The sequence below is a fragment of the Tachypleus tridentatus genome, chromosome 6 (assembly GCF_004210375.1).
Source record: "Tachypleus tridentatus isolate NWPU-2018 chromosome 6, ASM421037v1, whole genome shotgun sequence".
Classification (NCBI taxonomy): Eukaryota; Metazoa; Arthropoda; class Merostomata; order Xiphosura; family Limulidae; genus Tachypleus; species Tachypleus tridentatus.
Genome location: NC_134830.1, coordinates 82,347,538 through 82,368,122, shown reverse-complemented (window position 1 = coordinate 82,368,122; position 20,585 = coordinate 82,347,538). Strand labels below are relative to the sequence as shown.

The 20,585-nt window shown below is 29.3% G+C and overlaps 1 protein-coding gene across 2 annotated transcripts in view; it reads left to right on the top strand.

The window, feature by feature from the left end:
* The window catches only part of LOC143252922 (uncharacterized), a 145,791-nt gene extending 125,524 nt beyond the window's left edge, over window positions 1-20,267 (top strand). The window contains exons 8-9 of one of the 2 annotated variants that reach the window (XM_076505791.1): window positions 229-299; window positions 20,222-20,267. In XM_076505791.1, coding sequence (XP_076361906.1) covers window positions 229-299; window positions 20,222-20,252 — 102 coding nt within the window. In that variant the 3' untranslated portion in view covers window positions 20,253-20,267. The remainder of the gene's footprint in view (window positions 1-228; window positions 300-20,221) is intronic. The other variant, XM_076505793.1, reaches the window with a different exon arrangement.
* Window positions 20,268-20,585: the final 318 nt, after the last annotated feature.

Sequence of the window (20,585 nt, the reverse complement as noted above, 5' to 3'; positions counted from 1 at the left end):
AAGTTTCAAACAATATTTTACCAGAAACTTAATTAAAACTTTTTAATTTATTTGATATTAGCCACATTACGAGAAAGTACACAAAGGATAAAACATTTTATTAGTTGTTATTTTGTTCGTATAATATTCAGCGTAACTATTATATTTTATACTTCACTTTAGTATTTGTCACAATTCATTTCAGACTACTTCTCTGTCTTTTAAAATGATTTACTTTTAACATGTCAGGCAGTAAAAAGAAATCAAGGTGGCTATCCCTGGCACCCATCACTCAAACAAGTTGAGAAACAATTAAACTTGTAAGTACTGAAATACAGTTCTTTGGTTGTTTGGTGTTTTAAGTTTATTATTGATTTGTAGCTTAAGTAACAAGTGGCGTGAGTTATGTGGTGATTAAATGCACATAGCCTGTATAGGATTAAGAAATACCAGTATTAACCAACGAAAGTTATACCGAGAAGCACGTATGCAAAGAGACAGTAGGCATTTCAGCCTTTCGATATCATACCTTATTGAAATAGTTCACGATGTCCACCAGAAACAAAGAAATAAACTTATATATATATATATATATAAGCAGATCAAAATAACCGCTGGACCTAACTTCCCGCACTTTTCGAGGATCAGCTGATTTTGTACTGTTGTAATTAACCACAAAACTTGTGCTAAATGAGTTTTTTATAAACCCCAAAACATCATAGTTCTACATGAATCTTGGTCGTTTAAAAACTACAGCATATCTAAGTACCTTTATTTTTATCACACACTGCCCTTTTATTTCATCATGAGGATTCTTATGAGCATTTTATTTAACATACTTCCACGCCATTTGCGTTGTTTTGAGAATAACACTTGTAAGAATATTATCATGTTTCTTAGCAAAAAAAGCATATATCATGCATTAGTTAGCTTTGTCATTTTATATATTTTTTCTACATCATTTAAATTACTGCAAAATCCTTACAAAGTATTAGTAATAATATATTTGGACATTATTTCATTATTTTACTTCTTTAGTTGCGGATTTCTAGATTTCAATTCTTTAAGACTGTTTTGGAGCTTGTGGTTGTTGTCTAATTATTTCTACTAATAATGGTACACATTCGATTATAAAATACTTGTGCATTTCAGATCTCCGTATTTATATAATATTGGAAATTTGTTATTTTTATTTTACAAATACTTATATATATATGAGCTTAATAATATGCATCTATGTAAATTCGCCACACAAACATGATAATTTGGAATTCATGCAAACTGCATTAACCTAACCATATAAAATAGTTTAAAACATGGTAAACAAAAACTTTTTCCCTATCTTTATAGTTTAATACAGTTTTAGTAGTAGTTTAGAAGTCTCTGTATCACAAAATATTGCATATCGGAAATAATTAAATGTTGATATATTCGTGCAAAAACATTATATATAATTTCATTTTAATGCATAATAAAGACAATTTATCAAACGATAATAAAACATCTTTTTATGATAGCATTCTCACGCTTTTTCAAAATGAAATAGAACTGATACTATGAAAAGTGTTCTTTATAATTACATAAGTTTTTATCATTTGTGCATAACTTCAGTGATCATAGAAATCTTCTTTACTAAAAGAAGTGCAGTTAGTTATAAAATAATAAATTTACTTTTTTATAATGATAAAAAGCACAAGCTTAAGGTAAGTGAATTATAAATAAACAAATCACTAAACCAGTGCAGATAGCAAATATTACTTATAAGCCTCAGTCCATTACAAATCGCAAGCAGCAAAGTAAATAAAAATAAGACGAGATAAACCAGCATAAATAAATAAATAAAAACATAAATGAAATTGAAACTTACCTTAAAACGTGTGTATCCCCATTGTCATCTCCAACGTAACATTCTGAAAAAAAATGTCCTTGTTAGTCTGTTAAACTTTTTTCATAAAGTACTTAAACATTTAATCAGTGACGAAAAAGAAACATTCCAAAGCAAACATAGGAAATTAATACCTGTGTAAAATTTTCTAGTTTCTACTGAAGTATGCTTATTTAGTGATTGATTTTTGATATTGAAATTCCATGCTGTTATTTTATAATTCAATTAACTATAAATGCTACGTCGGTTTCTAATGTGTACTTTCAATGTAATGGTTTATTTAGAGGTAAATTACTTTTTTTTTAAATGTATGTTATGATATGTCTGTTTACTGACTCAGTGCGGGTTTCCAGTAAGAAACCTTGTACAATAATATTTCATTTGCACTTTTCGTGAGCTTAATCATATAAAAACACAAAGAAGCTAAATTAAATTTTTATAATAAACGATAGAGGCAACGCTATTAAAGTTTGAAGTAAAGGGGAATGTATGAAGACATGTTTTACGTATAAACAACACAGCATTTTAATGTTTAGTGAGAAAACTACTGAGCTGTATTATTAGCTCAAAAATATAAGGACGTTAGCTCTTAAAAATCAGAATTTGCTTGCTGTGAAAGTATTTGTTACTGTATTTTTGAATTAATACATAAATATAAATGGGACTGAAGCGATCACAAGCTAACAGTTTGTACTAGCCTAAGAAAATATCTATCTCACGTAGAATATAAACAAGAAACATTGTAAATAATTAGTCAAATTTCACCAATTAATTGCAGGAAACTATCTAATATAGAATTTTAAGCGATGGAAACAAAATTACATAATAAAATGTATTTATCTTTTAGCTTTTAATCCATAGCTATAGTTACCTAGTAATGCTCTTATTCGTTATGATTTAATTAATGTGTTGACTGATATTACAAATCATCTTATTTGTTTATATAACAATCCATGTAATATTTAGCAAGCAGTTTATTTAAATAATATTTGAAGCTATTAAGTAGAAATATGAGAAGAAACACCTGTATATGTTTCCTATATAAAAACAAGACACTCATTTTCACTATTATGTAGCTATTAGTTCTCGAACAAATCACATTTAAATTATATATATATATATATATGGTTTTATCACGTGTAATAAAGCCGATATATTTAATAATTTACAATTTGAAAGAGTAAGTGTAAAAGGTATCTCAAGTTCATATAATTATTATTGTATTAAGGAAAAAATATTTAGTACAATCCAGATACTTATTAAAATTCTTAGTAAATATGTTCTTTACAGTCTAAGATGATGGTAAATAGATAAAAAAAATTTCATAATAATTATGTTATAATTATTAAAACTCTACATTGATTTTGTAAAGTATTTGAGATAAGATTAGGGCCAAAGAGATATTAATATCATATATAGAATCATTACGAAAATTAGATTCGAAGAACTTTTGCTTACTTTACCATTTCTTTCCTCAGGCAAAAGCTATTTGAGCGTTCTCTTTAAACTTAGTGATTTTTCCTAGAACTTTCCAGAAATAGTTTTATTAAATATGTAATCTGAGGTGGTCATCTGAGTTTACTGGCTTAATGGATCATTATTATGGTTCTTAAAAAATTCTGGTTGTTGTAAGATTTTAACAAACTTCTTCAGCTGTTAGATCACTTAACATTCAAGTACTGAATCAATAAGTTATTCCGTAAATTCACTTCCATTATTCCTAATGTTATATAATACAATATATTTCGGCTTTTTATTTTATAAACTGTAATACTATTTTATTTCAACAAATAGTTTGATTTTTTGGGGGAAAACTTTTCACAAACCGATTAAAGATAGGGTAACAAGTACAATGTAAGCTCCAGGTTTCTTAAAATAACAATAATTCAATAATGTTAATATCTGTAAAACCAGTGTTTGCGGTATAAATATCAAGAATGTAATTAAGAAGAAGATAAATTTGTATAATTGTTAACAGGCTTTAAAAATAAGTTCAAATTGTGATGTCCTACTTCAGTGAACCCAGTGAACATAATTACATGTTCAGGAATTACAATTCGAGAAAAATCATAGGTGCTTGACTGATATGTGTTCGAATGAGGACAAAAAATCAAAACAGAATTTGTTAGTAATTCAAATTGCATAATTCAATTTCTTATTTTTAGCGAATAATCACAATCATGTTAACTTAGTTGCCATGAAACAAGGATCCCTTACAATAGTTAAACATCACATTCAGATATCTAAACGCTAATTGTTTTGCTCTTAGGGAATCACTACATCTAGTATTTGAAAATGTTTTGCATTATGGCTTTAAATTTTAAATCTAGTTACAAATAAATTTGCACTTATATCGAACTAAACTAATCATTCCGACTTGAAAATTATATTTGTTTTCTTTTGAAGTTACGCTCAAATAATACAATGGACTATCTGTCCATACCATGGGTATTAAAACTTGGATTCTAGTGTTAGATGTCGACAGACATACCGCTGTTCAACCGGAGGACTGAAAATTATGTGCAGCAGGAAAAGAAAATGATTTAGGAAGTTAGAAGAATAAGTAACTTAAAAATGCCACAAAAAGGCAAATTAAAGTGCAGGGAAAATGTCAAGCACAAAGAATGAGAATATCCTAATTTCAAAGCATAAAATTATCACATAAAAACCTTAAAGAATTGGAAATTTTGCAATTTATCTAATGAATAAAATAAATCTTTTTTACGGCTCCAGGCACTGAAAGCTCTTTTTCTCACCAAACACTGACTTAATTAAACTCTTAGAGATTTTTTATTAATTTAGTGTTTTGAAAGATTGGTAGAAAGTATTGGTTATTTGTACAACGTATGGTCAAATTAAATACAATTTAAGTTTAAAACACTTTAGAACGACTAAATTACATAAACTTTCATTAACAACATAACATAAATAATGTTTGTCGACCTACACGGCAATAAACTATAAAGTTTTGAAACTGATTTACTTTATTTACTTAGAAGTAATATCTATAAATAAATTAAAGTCCTTCCAATACAATAATTCTTTTGTAAATTATTCTGATAGCCAGACCAAAAGGTATAACAGAACTAAATACTCAACTCTATATAAATAGAACGTTAAGGACAAATAGAAATTCCTTACATCACATTAAGGATTAAAATCTTTTCGGAAAGATACTATTTGAAACATTTTTGGCTTGAAATATTACATATATGTTGCTAAGCTGTCTATCTTTTATTTCTTATTCTTACTTTATTGTCATAAACTGTAAGAATAAGATAAAAATCAACAGAATTTTATCCTTCGATGGATATTGTATCTAATATTAATTTTAATAACATAAAGAGAATATTAAAATAACTTCCAGTTTTGAATGCTGTATATTTTACGATAAAAGAGTCAATCTGTAAACAAACCGAAATAATAAATATCAATTTATTTATAAAAAATAAATTTGTTGAGATTTCTAATCTTTGGTATTGATCACTTACTTGAATCAATAACATTAGCTTATATTTTAATTAACTCGTCTTTGATAAAATTACTGGAGTAAAGTTCATTTGAAGGACACATCTTCAAATGAAACAACGTTAAAATATTATAACCAAGTGTAGCCATTTGACTTTCTCTGTGGTTATAGTTACTGTTCTATATTTAACATTAGCATTTTCCAAACTCGTCGATGCTTATAACAGTTATTGGGATTTTGACATAAAATAACGTTAAGAGCGATGGTATCTAAACGATGAAATGAATTAATGCACATCATATGATTTTAATTTACTTGTTAATTTGCTTTATTAATTGTACTATGATTATATCTAGATTTAAAAACTCCAAATAAATTACTATAATAAACTATACATCAGTAAAAATATTTTTTACAGATCAATATAAATAAAACTAGTTAAATTATCTTATTGAGATTTTATTCTCAGAGGTTATTCAATAATACTTATATAAACATAATACTCTTGTTTCAGGAGTAAAAACAAAACAAAAACAGGAACTTCTTTGCTCTGTGCAGAAAACATTAGACAGCTATGCGCTTATCTCCCGAAGAACATGTATAATCGAACCATTTAATAAAATGTTGATAAATTACACTGATTAGCTATTAATTAGAATTCCACCCCATATACATTTGTGACATGTTACTTTATTTGTATATACGAAACAGGTTTTCAACGTGAAAGTCAGCTAACGCTAGAGCTCTATAACTGTACGGCTGTATTCATATCATATTTAATTTGAAAGAATTAAAGATTATTGTAGGAATCTCACATATTTTTAAAAAGGCACCAAAGTGTGTGACTTTTTTAACAGCTGTACCAAACTTCTATCTTTAGAACACCCATAACTTCAAAAATTGTTAAATATTTCATTGGAGTAGGTGATTCGAAAATCTTGTAAAACGAAACATATGTTAGCGCGTCTTACTGATCTTTTTTATAGGTTTGACTATTTCTAACTCCCCTATGCAAAGTTTACTACAAAAGCTGTCATAAATAGTCAAAAACTAATTCTAAAACTACTCACCTTAGACACACAGGAAAGAGTGCTTAGCTGCTGCGATCTATTGAATCGCATTTCACAATTTGTGTTTTCAATTCAGAAATACTGTTTCTACAGTCTTTCTCGCAACTAATATAATACTAATGAATCTATGATCATTGGGACAATTTTTATCAATTCCCTTGGAAAGAGAAGTTGCATTAGCTAACTTTTAACAGTATGATGCCTGCTTATTATTCAAGGACTATTCCGGAAACAGTAGCAAATGAGTCACGTATCCAATCTTTAACTCCCTTCAAAACTCTTGGGGAAATATGATCTGTCCCAGGACACTTATTATTTTTTAAACTTCTCAGTTTTTAACTCTCTGAGAACTAATTCAGTCATCTTTTGTATCCCTTTTTCCACTTATTAGCTTTCAAGATGTGGGATATTGATTACATCTTTATTAGTAAAAACCAAAGAAAAACAAAATTTAAAAACCCAGTCATCTCATAATCATCAAATACTGCTTACCTTTATGATTCCTCAAGAATCCTACCCCATTTTAAAATTTTGCTTAGTTTTAATATATTCAAACAAATTCTCACTGTTCATTTTTATATTTTCAGCCCACCTTTTTTCATACATCATTTTTGATGACCCAGTTTTCTGCTTCACCAACTTTTTTGATCTTCTATAATATTCCAAATCTTCTGTCATACCAGTTAATTTATTTTTTTAGTTTATGATGCTTTTTTTTTAATTTTATCTGCTAAATTCTTTGTGAACTAACTCTTTGTTTTACCTGCAACTATCCTTTTCTTTCTATAAGGAATATGTTTACCTTGAATCTTTAAAAAATGTCCACATCTAATCAGTGTATCCAAATATCTCAGCTGCGCAATTCAAAACAAATTCTTATTGCTCACCTTTTTAAAATTGACTTTTTTGAATTTTGTAACTAAAATATCATTGTTTCTTATATCTTTATATAGCATAACATCGAAACTACCTTGCATCCAAATGTTCCCCAGTGCCCACTCTCTCGATAATCTCTATATTTGAAGTTAACAAATTAATATAAAATACCATTATTTCTAACAGATTCCCTGACAAATAGGTGAAGAAGGCCGTTTTGAGCAGTTTCCAATAACTTTTTCCTCATGTGTCTGAGAATAAAATTTTTGACTTCATTGTAAAGTTTCTCACTACTTTCATCAACATCATTTAGCAGTTTGGAACAAATTCTCACTGAAGTTTTTTCTCTTTATATTCACTATGCAATCCATTTATATGCAATAGAAACCCAAATTAAATCAATCTCCTTGCTATTATCTTTGGTATCCTCAATTTCAACACGATGTAACTTATTTTACAATATAAAGCTACTCCTCTCCATCTTTAATACTCCATCTCTATTAAATAGCTTGTAACCTAGTATTCCAAAGGACCTTTTATCATCAGGATCATTTTCGTTTTAATTTTCGTTTTATATCTTATACTTCTAGAATTACAACAGTAACAATTAAGCTTATCTTTATAATTACTCTATATTCATCTCCTTTGCTAATCTTTTATCTCTTTTATTCTTTTTTGTATTTAGTTTTTCTGTCCCTCACTACTTTCTGGTCCTCGTTTAAAACTTCCTTTACAGCTGAGCTAATCGCCTTGGCAAACAAGCCAGCCACTACCCGATTTAACTGTAAATCGTCCATGCCAAAAACTACCTTTTTCAATTAACCAATCCTACATGTCCAACCAGCTAATAAACACTCAATACCAAATGCCAGTAACCTGTTGTTAACATTGTTATTATTAAACTTAACGCTTAAGAACCAATTATATTATTTTGTCTCTTCTTTGTCTTTACACTAAGTTAATCAGCTTTATTTTTAATTGTATATAACTTCATATAAAATATTTTAATTGTAAACGGAATGAATCTTGATCAACGTTTTCGATTCGCGATAATACGTCATCTTTGTAGCGCTTATGACTTAAATCGTTTATATACTTTTCTGTAAGCTTCAATAAATGGTCAGAAGTTTGATATTTCATCTTCGAGCACGTCTGATAATCTGTTAACATTTTATCTCTAAATATTAACTTAATCTGCTGTTAATACGTGTTAATAAAAGATTCAGGTAAAACGTATTAAATTTACTAGTCTATAATATGGACAGTATAATACAGACTTTTCTTGTCTACAATTTACTTACTTAAAGCCTATTTGATTTAATTATATTTTTAAAGAAGTAATTATTCATGGAAGTAGTAATTAGTAATAATTTAATAGCAAGCACAATTTTTTCTAATGTAGAAAATATAACATCATAAATGAAATATTTTCGAAGTTATTAAAAACTATTAAACTTTGGTCTGAGAAATGATCATAACTACACTCACATTCGTATGAATGAATTTCATATTATTGACCTATCAAACGCAAGTGGTTCATTATTTAGTAATTTCGTTTTATGTAAGTAAATAGAATCTAGTCTGGTAAACTTTATATCATTATAGAAATGAATTATTATTTGAAGACAAGTATCACAACGAAAATAGATTTCATTTTTATATAGCTGATAGTAATACATTTCAAAATATAATACTAATACGTTTCGAAACACAGCTAGATAATCAATAAATAATAAAGAAGGATAATGTTATAAATTAATTCTGGCTATCCAAACCGCTGTTTCCCCTCTGTGACAGCGGTAAGTCTATGGATTTACAACGCTAAAATCAAGAGTTCGGTTCTCTTTGGTAAACACAGCAGAAAGTCTTATGTAGCTTTGTTGTAAGAAAAATACACACCCACACCCAAACCAGTGGAAATGAAATTATTCTTAAGTTGAGAGGTAACGGAACAAATAATTGAATTCTAGAAAAGAGAAATAAAAAAGTTATTAAGGAAAAAATAAAACACAAACAATAATATGTGAAAGTATAAATTCAAATATTGAAACTAAACACAATTTAAGCTTTAAAAGTGGAAAATTTATTGAGGAGAATGAAAAATTATGTGTATTTAACAAAGGTTTGGTCAAAATAAAGATAATCGTACAAGTCTGGGAGAAAATTATGAAGTTAGTTTCACGTAACAACACACAAAATATATAAAAGTTACTGCTTAAATGCTATCGCTATTATTGATCAACAATTAAAAATCGATACTTTTAGCGACTGTTTAGCGAATTACGTTTGAGAAAACAAGTAATCCTAAGTATAAATAAACAGTTATTACAAAACAATCGATGCGTTAATACTATTTTAAGTAACATATTTCAGGTTTCTTCTCTGGTAGGTTAGCGGCAAGTTTACAGACTTCAAAGCTAAAATCCGGAATTTGATTTTGCGCAATAGTCAGACCTCATGGAGCCCACTGTGTGTCTGAAAACTGAATAGGAACCAGTTTGTTTTTGCTATTCGAAAAGCACTGGAAAACAACATAATTCTTGATTTGATTTTCATTAGTTTGTAGCTGAAGAATAAACAATTAATCTACATTGTCCATGTAATTTTATTTTTTAAAAAATAACCAGTTAGTTTTTCACTTTTGAGAAGCTTAAAAACGAATTGATTCCTTGTTCACGTTCTCTTATTCAAAAACGTACATTATTTATATTCCCTTATTCAATAAGTTTGTTTTTCTTCATTCAAAAAATGAAAAACGAGCAACAAACTTGGATCTAATTTCATCAAGTTCTAATTACAAACCTATTATTATCTTTAGTTTCATTGACATAGCTTGAGAAGGTAATAAGTAAGACAGCAGCACCTTTTATGTAGGGATGACTTGTATTGTTCATTAAAAAAGTTATTTTAAATATCTCCACAATATTTCATTAGAAATTTACAATACTGTACAGTGTCCCCTTTTATAATAAAGTCTATATAATGACTGAGTCAAAAGTTCTGGGAATGTTTGAAAATATTGTAGCAAAAAGTTCAATTTTCATGTTCTTCCTTCTTCTGCTTTTTTTTCAATACAAGACATCTCAAAAACAACCAAAACAATGTTGTCGAACAAATTCAACGAGGTGTCATAGTTTCAAACAAAGTACCTGCTTTTATAAGTATTTTTTCTACGTAGTAGTAATAATAATAAAATCTTCATTTTAGTGTAAACTATGTTATCATTATAGAAATTTTGTATTCTTTCAAAAAGCTTAAGTACAGGGTGAAACAGAAATTACTAGCCAATAATAGAATACATATATATATATATATATATTACTTGGAGCCTCGTTGTATTTACAACTTGGTTATAAATAGTAAATACAACTTTACTGCGTATATTGAAACACTGTATTAAAAAACAAACAAAGAAGTATAAAATGAAGTCATTTGAAAAATGAAGTAAATCTTTCAATAACAATGTGAACAATACATTTGGGATGGCAATTATATTAAGATATAGAAATGTAATAATAGAATTATGATATAGCAATTGAGATTACTTTATCCTACTTTTGTCTGGTGACATTCTACAAGATTTACGTGTCTGTACTATTATGTAGGGATTGTTTGAATGCTATTCCTACTATACTGGCTGCACTGTTTTTCAGTTACTGATATTATTCATTCCCACGTTTAGCTCATTTTTGAAAAGTTTTTTTATTTGATTTTAATAATATAAAATTGTCTTTCTTTTTCTCTTTTTGAAAACGATAAACTCTTGAATTTTGAGTGTGTTTTAAGAAAAATATGTCTACAGTTCATTATTTTGTTAAATTACCTCAAAAATAATGATAAATTGTTACTTTTTTAGGTGAAGATAAGCTTTCACAATGTATAGTATTATCTTAAATCACCTAATATTAATTAAATATATTTTGATTATTTGAAAGATGGAAAATTAGAAAATGGAATATCAGAACATTTTATTCCTTCCATTTATGTCGCTCAAGAATTAATAATAATTCCCTCTTTATAGGCTGTCTGCTTCGTGAACTATAGTGTAATACTAACAGTAATATCTCATTACATTTTGACGATGTTATTCTTTGGATCAGTAGTAACAAATGACATACAGTAACAGGAGTTATACTGAAATTACTGGACTCGTCATATTAAATGTGTAGGAACTGGCAGGTTGCCTTTAACTTGCATAAAACATAGTTTATTATTTCAGGATACTTGGACTGACTAGTAATACAATTAAGTAAAATGCTTTTAAAAGTTATTCAAAGGTTAAATATATAAAAATATAAATAAGATAGCTTGAAAATGTTTAGCGAAGGGTAAATTTTATACAAAAAATTGTCTTTCTAAAATTTGTGAGTTTATTAAAACGCTTTTTCAAACATTATATGAATATTTGACAAAAAGCTAATAGTTAAATGTTAAATGAACTTTAAAGGAAATAGAACAAAATTTAAAATTAGAAATCTTTCACACTCTTGTCATGGTAACACAGAGTTATCTTCTGTTGGAAGTAGCTAAGCGGGAAGTACATTATTTTTGCTCATTCATATCTAATGCTTTCAAATACTTGCATTCTACCTTCCCGCAAAGAGCCCAAGCAAATTTTATTCGAGGTTTTCTTTTCAGTTATTTTTGCAGGCTGATTAGATGCTAAAACCTTTGTACTTTGTACACCATCAAACAGCATACTGTTTGACAGCAACTGTCAATTTTGCACTCGACATGTGGTAACAGTGTAACAAACATTTAGAAAGTAAAGTGACAATAAGATTTTGTACTGTTTTTCTCAAGATTTCCATTTCATATATTATGTTACTTTACCGAATAAGACTGATATGCTTTTGTTTGAGAAAACATATTTGATACACACTGACAGTACATCTGTTATACAAAAGTATCAAATTCAGCGATTCCTGTAACAATGTGCTTTGTTTGTTTTTATACAGCAGCTTTAGCATGTAACAAAATCCTAGTGTCAATTTACCTTTGATTTGCTCTCAAGGTCTCTACTTCCAACTATTATCTTTTGTGACGTGCTCAACCTTGTTATCCTCTTCACCAATAAAATACAGTGCTTGCTTATCTTTCAACTATGTGCTCAATGTAAAAGTTTTTTGATTTCATCAGATACTATTTCCAAGTTGAAGATATAGAAACTCTCCATTGAATGTGATACATAAATACAACTTATTCCAATTTGTTGCTTTAAGATTGCCTATACATACTTGTAAAATATCAAATGAATCTGGATATGATCTGTGAATCAAATTTGTTAACAAGTTTATCTAGTGAGCAGTTCTTTATCGAGATGTATGTTGGATGACATTTATAGGGAGGAGGTGCTAATACTTGGATGACTGTATGCAAATCAAACATTACGACATAACGTGTGTATCTGACAAAACTTCTCATGCTGTTTAAGCTTGATCTGTTACATTGTATACTGAGGTAACATTCATCTGTCTGCTTTGGAAACATTTGCATTGGGTTCAGTGACCTCCAAAACATATGGTTAGACTCTAAAATCGCAATTCTATATTCTATAAATCTTGAAATATAGAATTTTGATACTTGGAAATCCACACTTTTGATAAATTAACGTGTATGCTAATCGTACTAGTTCCACAACATGGCATCACGTGGATTCATGAACTCCACACCTATACAACATTAATTTTAACTCTTTTGACAAATATTATGATGGTACCGGTTTGTTTGAAAGCTAAAGTCTTTTTACAGTTCTATTTAAAGGCCACTAGACTTGTCTTTGTAAGTTGAAAATAGCTGAAGCCATTTTTTTCACTTGCTCTTAGTGTGTTTACTTTGTTGTACACTAATTCAAAACCAAATGATACACTTATGCAAGCCCCCCGTTGGTAGAGCGTTAAGTCTAAGGATTTACAACGCCAAAATAAGGAGTTCGATTCCCCTCGATGGATTCAGCAGATAGCACGATGTTGCTTTGCTACAACAAAATACACACATGTATACAAAATAAATAAAAATAGCATACTTATGAAGTTTAACTCAATAAATACAGTTAATAGTAAAATAAAGTATTCAAGCCATTATATTCATTTTTATCATAAACACTTTACCTCTGATTGATGTTGTTGTCTTCTTCGTGCAGAACTTTACAATTCGCTATTTGCACTCTGTTCATGAGGGAAAATGAATCTCGGATTATAACATTGTAAGTCCGTAATCTTACCGCTATCCCTCCAGAGAATGCTTACCTCTGATGTATTCTTAGAGTTTAAAAAAGTTTGATAAAACTTGAGCATGAAATTTTGTTATTTAATTAATAAATCATTATCAGTTACTCTATAGTCTAATTAGAAATACATATATATAATTATTTTCTAGTAGTAAAGACATTTAATCAAGATGAATAGTTCTTTTATAGATTATCATTGTTTTAAAACATTCGTGATCTCAAAAAAACACGTAGGTTCAAGAATTCTTGATATAAATTGATCAAAACCCAATAACTAGAGTGCTTTCAAAAGGTATATATTTCTTTTCAGAGGCAAATTAAAAGGACTTTTAAAATTTATTAAGTTTTCTTACTTAAAATATTTAACTCATTTTCATATTGTTTTTTTCGAATTTGAAACTTTTATTTAGTTTGAAATTTATACTTTATAATTTTTGTTATGCCTCGTTTGTAATTTTCTTTGTTCGTTTCAGAGCACAGCCACATTGAACTACCTGCTGTGTTTACCAAGTGGATCTAACTCCACATTTTAACGTTGAAAGTCTCTAAGTTTACCGCTCTCAAACCGAAGTACTTGTGAATGGATTCTCTGAGAGAAGTCTCCCGCTAGATTTACAACGCTAAGATCAGGGATTCGATTCCACTACGTGACCTCAACAGATAGCCCAACGTGGCTTTGCTATAATAAAAAACACACACACTCTTCGAGAGAAAAACCACACTTGGTCATTTACTGTGGGGAATCGAACCCCAGATTTTAGCAATATAACTTCGTAAAAGTAACGTATGTTGTGTTGTCATACCTAAATTGTTTTTCACTTCTCTCGAATCCCAAACTTGAAATAAACCAAACACGCTCGCCATTTTAGCCCTGGAAACAATATAAGGTTACGGTCAATCCACCATTCATTGGTGAAAGAGTAGCCCAAGAGTTGATGTTAGTGATGATGACTAGCTGCTTTCACTCTAGTTTTACACTGCTAAACTACACGACGGCTAGCGCAGATAGCCTTCGTGTACCTTTGCGTGAAATTTCAAAACAAAAAACAATCTTGCTTTCACAAAGTACTTCATCCACTGAATTTATATATTTTATTTCTGCAACGCAATTTAAAACTTCTCATAGCTAGAGCACAAAATATAAAATTTTGGAATAAAACATTCATTGTAAGGTTCTTTCTTAACTGTTTCTATCTAAATCCTGCTCTCATAGTTACATATCTGTATTGCACATATTAAAGCCGCCAGATATGACGCATGAAAAGTCTTACAAAGTAAAGAGGTAACAAGAAATTCATCCTTTGCTTCATATCCCTCGAGGTCGCCATTTGTAGCTTTAATAAATGTATTAGTAAAGGATACGTAGGCAGTTCTTGTAAATTCATGTCTGTTTGTGCATGATAAATAACTGAAACAGTTCAGAGATAAGCTTTTCAAGTTTATTTTTAATTTTTTGCAAGTATTCCTGGAGGTATTGCGACATGTGTCAAAGCTGTAGATTGAATGGATTCATTCTAGAAGCTTCCTTTATAAATCTCAATTAGCTGAAACATGTGAATCCATCCCAGAGGGAACAGTCTGAGACTATTGAAACCCCTTTAACAGTTGAATACGAAGGTATTTCAACTAGATGGAAAAGAGATTATAAAGCCATTGTGAACGTGCGCTCGTAATGAACAACGTGGTTATATGCAAGTGTACTCTCACCAGTTAGCTTGAATAGGAAGAAGCTATAATCCCCCAGGGAGATGTAAGTACTGACATGTTTATTTCGACAGTAGCTGATGCTCCTTCTGGGGAATTCCTATTCTCTCAGGGCCTGGCAAGGTTATTAATAGTCGCTCACTTATATGCTGGCTTTATATTAAGGGAAAAGCAAGTCCTATGACGTTCAATTTAATCAATTAAATTTTTTTTTTTTAACTGCAATCTTTTTCTTCCACACAAGCAAAACTATGCTGACAAATTATATGGCAGAGTATGGACTGTAAAGACGTAGAAGATAAAATAATAAATAATATTCTGAATCTGTTTAACTCCGTATCTTTATCTCTTTAAAACACTATCTTATTGCACTATGTAAATTTACATTTTGAAACAAAACTGATATAATTTACCGTAAAACAGCTCATTAAAAAAACGAATGTGTGGCACTTTTCTCCTTTTGAAATTTCGAATATAATTTTAAACTAATAACATTCTTAGCTTCTAGTACTACCGTAATTCACAGGCAAAAAACAAAATGTGAACATTTGTGTCCCTTTCGATACACATAGCATACATATTTTAGTCATTTTCAAATTAACTATAGAACTTGAAACGTACAATCACATTACACCCAAGCGTATTAATTTTTGTAATTTAATAACAAAATTACATTTTGTTCATTGAATAGAGCTTTATAATCAAGTTGATGGAATAACTGTAAAATATTGTTTTACTAAAGCCGTAGTAAGTGTTGTTTTCGATTTACCATGAGAATAGTGATTGTGTAATCTTTACTATAGTTTAAGGCAAGTATATTTTAGTGTTTATGCACTTTAAAGTAGTCTTTCAGTCATTTAGCAGTTTCATTACTTGGAAACGTCGCAACTATGAAAGTGAAAATTGGAGAACATGATTATCAATACATTGGAAACAAAGTGACTGGTAAAATGAAATAGATGATTACCACAACAGACCACAATCGTAATCATAATTTGCATAATTAATCAAATAAAAGTATATGATAAATCAGACAGAAATCACTTGGGAGTTGATTGCACCAGTTATTAATATGTTATTATCATCTACACCCACCACCATCTCTTGGGATACTTTTTCACTAATTAATGGTGAGATTGACAATCACATAATAACGTCCCTCGCCTGAAAGGGCGAGCATGTTTGGTGAGACTGAGATTCAAACAGGCGACCTTCAGATTGCTAGTCAAGCGCTCTAACCAACTGACCATACAAGGTAAAAAATTTGGTAAATAATTCACTTATAGAATACATTCTGACAAAAATTAAATTTTAGTATCAGTGATCCAGAAAGTTTATGATGTGCATTAAGTTATAATATTTTTGTTTTTATTAAATGGATGACTTATTCTGATTTCAGGTAAATAAACACGTTGCTCAATGAAGATCTGTATTTGAAAATTGTTGTAGGATTTGGAACACTACAGTAATGTATTTATTTTAAGTTAAAAATGGAGGAAAGTTTCATAATTTAATTTCAACCCAACAAAAATTTGTTTGCTACAGCTGAGAAAATGACAAGATAGTGCTATCTGTATAGCCTCCAGATGATATTTACAGTGATGTACACTTACAAATTCGAAATATTTTCGACAATATGCCTTCTAAATGAACTCAATTTGGCGAAATACTTATAGTTGTGTTAATGGATGAGATATATTAACCTGAGAGATTTATTAAAAAATTTAACTGAGAAATATGTTTTTAAAGCATATAAAAGATATTTCATTGTTTATAAGGGAACGAAAAATTGTGAAAATGACTAGAAAACTCGTATAATTGAATTTGAGATTTGACGATATCCTTCTTAAGCATTTTGTAATCATTTTGAGCATCTTTGAGTCGTGTTTTAAAGGCGAAGAAACCCTATATACTGATGGAAAGGCAGATAAAGGAAAAGTTATTTTCACTTTGCATATTTGAAATTCATTTACCCTTAGATGGCACAGGAACTCCACTTATCTACTTTTAATTTGCCCTTGTTTATTGCTGTAATTGAAACATATTATTATATCATTGTAAAAAAACAGATTTGCCACAGTTTTTTATGTTTAATTTATCCACTTTTTATATTACATATTTACAAGTTTTATTGCTTACTAAAAGTTGAAGTTTTTGGATATCACACTCTCATGTCGTTAGTCCTTTTGTTATAGCTTGACTTGCACATGTGGAATTTTTTGATCAGATTATATAGAAGTAAATCTGGGTACGTCACAAGATTTCGTTAACAATACGAACGTCTAAATAAAAAGCTCCCATTTAAGACAGCAGTTTCTTGCCGTGATATTATGGGTACGACATCATTATTGAGTTTCAACACTCAAGAAATATAACTTTGTTTGTTTAGAATTTTAACGCAATGCTACACAAAGCCTCTCTGGAGATAGCTGTTCTAATTTAAAGCTACAGTAAACCTACCTGAAGATATGTGTCCCAATGTTGAACCTACAGACAGCTACCCACGGCATTCATGTCAACAGTTACTACATTGGGATTTGACTGTCGATGCTTTACTGCACTCATGAACAGAAACTGCAAAGTACGTTGTTGCGGCAGTGAGACGCAAAGCATGATCTCTCGGATTCACTTTCCTTTCTTACAATAATTACTCTAATATTTTGTCATGGAAATTTTGTTTTATTTAAGAGATTTGGCGTAAGGTGCAATTGGTATGCCATCTTTTTCTCTCAATTCAAAATTTAATTGTGCGCTGATAGCCCCTTTATAGGTTTTTTACGAAAATGTTAAAAACGATATAATAAACTGTTTTGATGTTGTCAAAATATAATACTATAAAGTTCGCAATTTTATCACTATTACTTGTGAATTCCGAAAAATTAGTTGAATGATATCTTATTTGTTTATACAGTAACACAGCCTACACTTAATCTTAGGCTAATCTTTTTAGATTTAAAGTGGATTTACTTCTACTATTATAATACACCTACTACTGAAAATGAGGAAAGCGAGTTTACTACTTTCATTTTTGGGTATAACGGGATGCGAACCAGTAAAACAACCAATAGGCCTTTGGTTTCAACAATCACGAAAATGATCATTAGTTGTGCATCCAACTCTAATATAAATTTATCTTAGAATTCTTGCTATCGTTCTACAAATAGTTATGTTAAACGGATATAAATATTTTTTGTATATACGTAGCTTGATTTTCAAAGAATTCAGTATATGGTAATGCATGTTTAGGATCACTACGGATTCCCAATGCCACAACTGTAAACTTTTGTTGTAGGCATATGAAGAGATATTTTAAACTATTAGCGTTATACAAAAAATGTAAGTGAATGTACATGCATAGTGACATTTTGTATATGTACACAGTGCTAAATGATTAATAAGAAGGTAATTGCATTACATTTAACAGATTTTGACATGGTAATTGCTATTAAATTCTGATTCAAGAAACCTACTTACACTGATTAGAACAAGACACTTATATTTAATAAAGACCATAGTTAATCAAATATAATATTCAAACTATATTATTTATAATGATCAGATCCTAGACAATACGCTAAGTAATAATCTGTGACCAACAAATATATTATGATTAAACTGGGAATGTTTTATGATACGATTGGCAATATTACGAAATAGACTGCAATTTAATGAAAACTAAACGGTTTACAAACTTTAAACTACTCCTCAAAATCAGCTTGTTTTTATAAGATAACAAAGAAACCAAATCCACTGATGCATTTCCAATGGGTTTTGTCATTGATCAACTTAAATGCACAGTAGAGAGTCCATGAAAACTTTGTCAAAATGTGTGGTTATATATTTGCTTAGTATTATTTCACAGCATCTTGTTATAACAGAAGTTTCAGTGTCAAGTCACAAAGTTCTATGAATGGAAACTATAAAATTTATTTTGGTTTTAATAACGGATTTTCAATAATTCAGCTGCTCAGATTTCGAAACTAATATATTTTTAAAAACACTCTTGCTTAATTCATATTATTATTTTGTTTATCACAACGGATATTTTTTATTAATATGTTTGTTATGTTTGGGTTCCAGAACGATGGATAAGACTCTCACGTCTAGATTGGTTTAGAGAAATCTATAGCCAGTGGTTGTCAACATTTTAAACAACACAATATGTGATCCGATTTTAATAAAGATGATTCACTTATCTAAAGCCACTTTTTCGTTTTGTGAAAAATCTGTACATGGTGGAGAAAAATCGATATCGTTTTCGGATTCAGCGTAGATGAATTACTGTAGAACATGTAAAAGTTTTGATAGAATAAATCCGTCACAGATATATATTATTGAATTGACAGCAAAACATAAAACAATAGACTTGATAATATTGTTATATTCTAAAAGACGAGATTGGAATCATATGTAAGAAATCATTCTTTTCAATATTTTGTGAAACAAACGGCACAGTAAAGCCCAAAGGTGCAGCGTTCAAGTACAAGCACTATAACATGATTTCCCAAGCGATTCTCAAATTATAAATGTCATTTCAGCAATGTGTAATCAAATAAGTGAAATAATTGCTAACTGTAACTTTCTGTAAGTACTAAATAATATATTTTTATTCAGATAAATGATTTGAAAGCATTTTTGGGTGTAGTTGGATAGTTTTTTGTTTTTTTTAGAAAATGGATTTATTAACGCTCCGAGTTGAACCTAGGATTTTAGAGTTGTATGTCTGTAAACTTACCACTGTACCATCGGATGACTTGTCTTATAATTACTTCTTAATCTTCTTGCTTAGATAAAAGTTATGTGACACAATTATGGTTTGGTAAAGGTTTATCTTGCTCGATCTATTAATTCTTTCTGGATAGATCATTCATATTTCAAGCTGGTTTATAATCCTTTAGTGTTAAGTAACACATTGAGAACTTTACTCTTGAGTTAAAGTTGTGTATAACATTGTTCTGATCTGATTCATGTCTTTCTCATTTTGTCTTTTTTTTTTTTTCTATTTTCAGTACTCAGAGAGTTTCTAAGTACCAAACATAGAAAACTGGCCAGATGTAGAGAACTCCCAAAACATTTTCTTTTGTGAAAACAAGAATATCATGTTTTAATTTTGTGTTATATTATTTTCGCACGTTGTGTATGTTTAAAATAATTTTCTGTTTTTGACATATCTTAAATTTACTGTGTTTTTGTAATTTATTTAGCTTACCTGTTCAAAGTCAGTGTATCTAAAAGTAATTTAGGAATTACTCATACTTTTCTTCTATTCAGGTTTCTAGCTATTGTAAAGGATGTATGTAATAATCATCAAGGAAATAACTCACTCTGAGATTACGTATAACTCAAAATGAATAGAAGAATGTTGCAACGGAA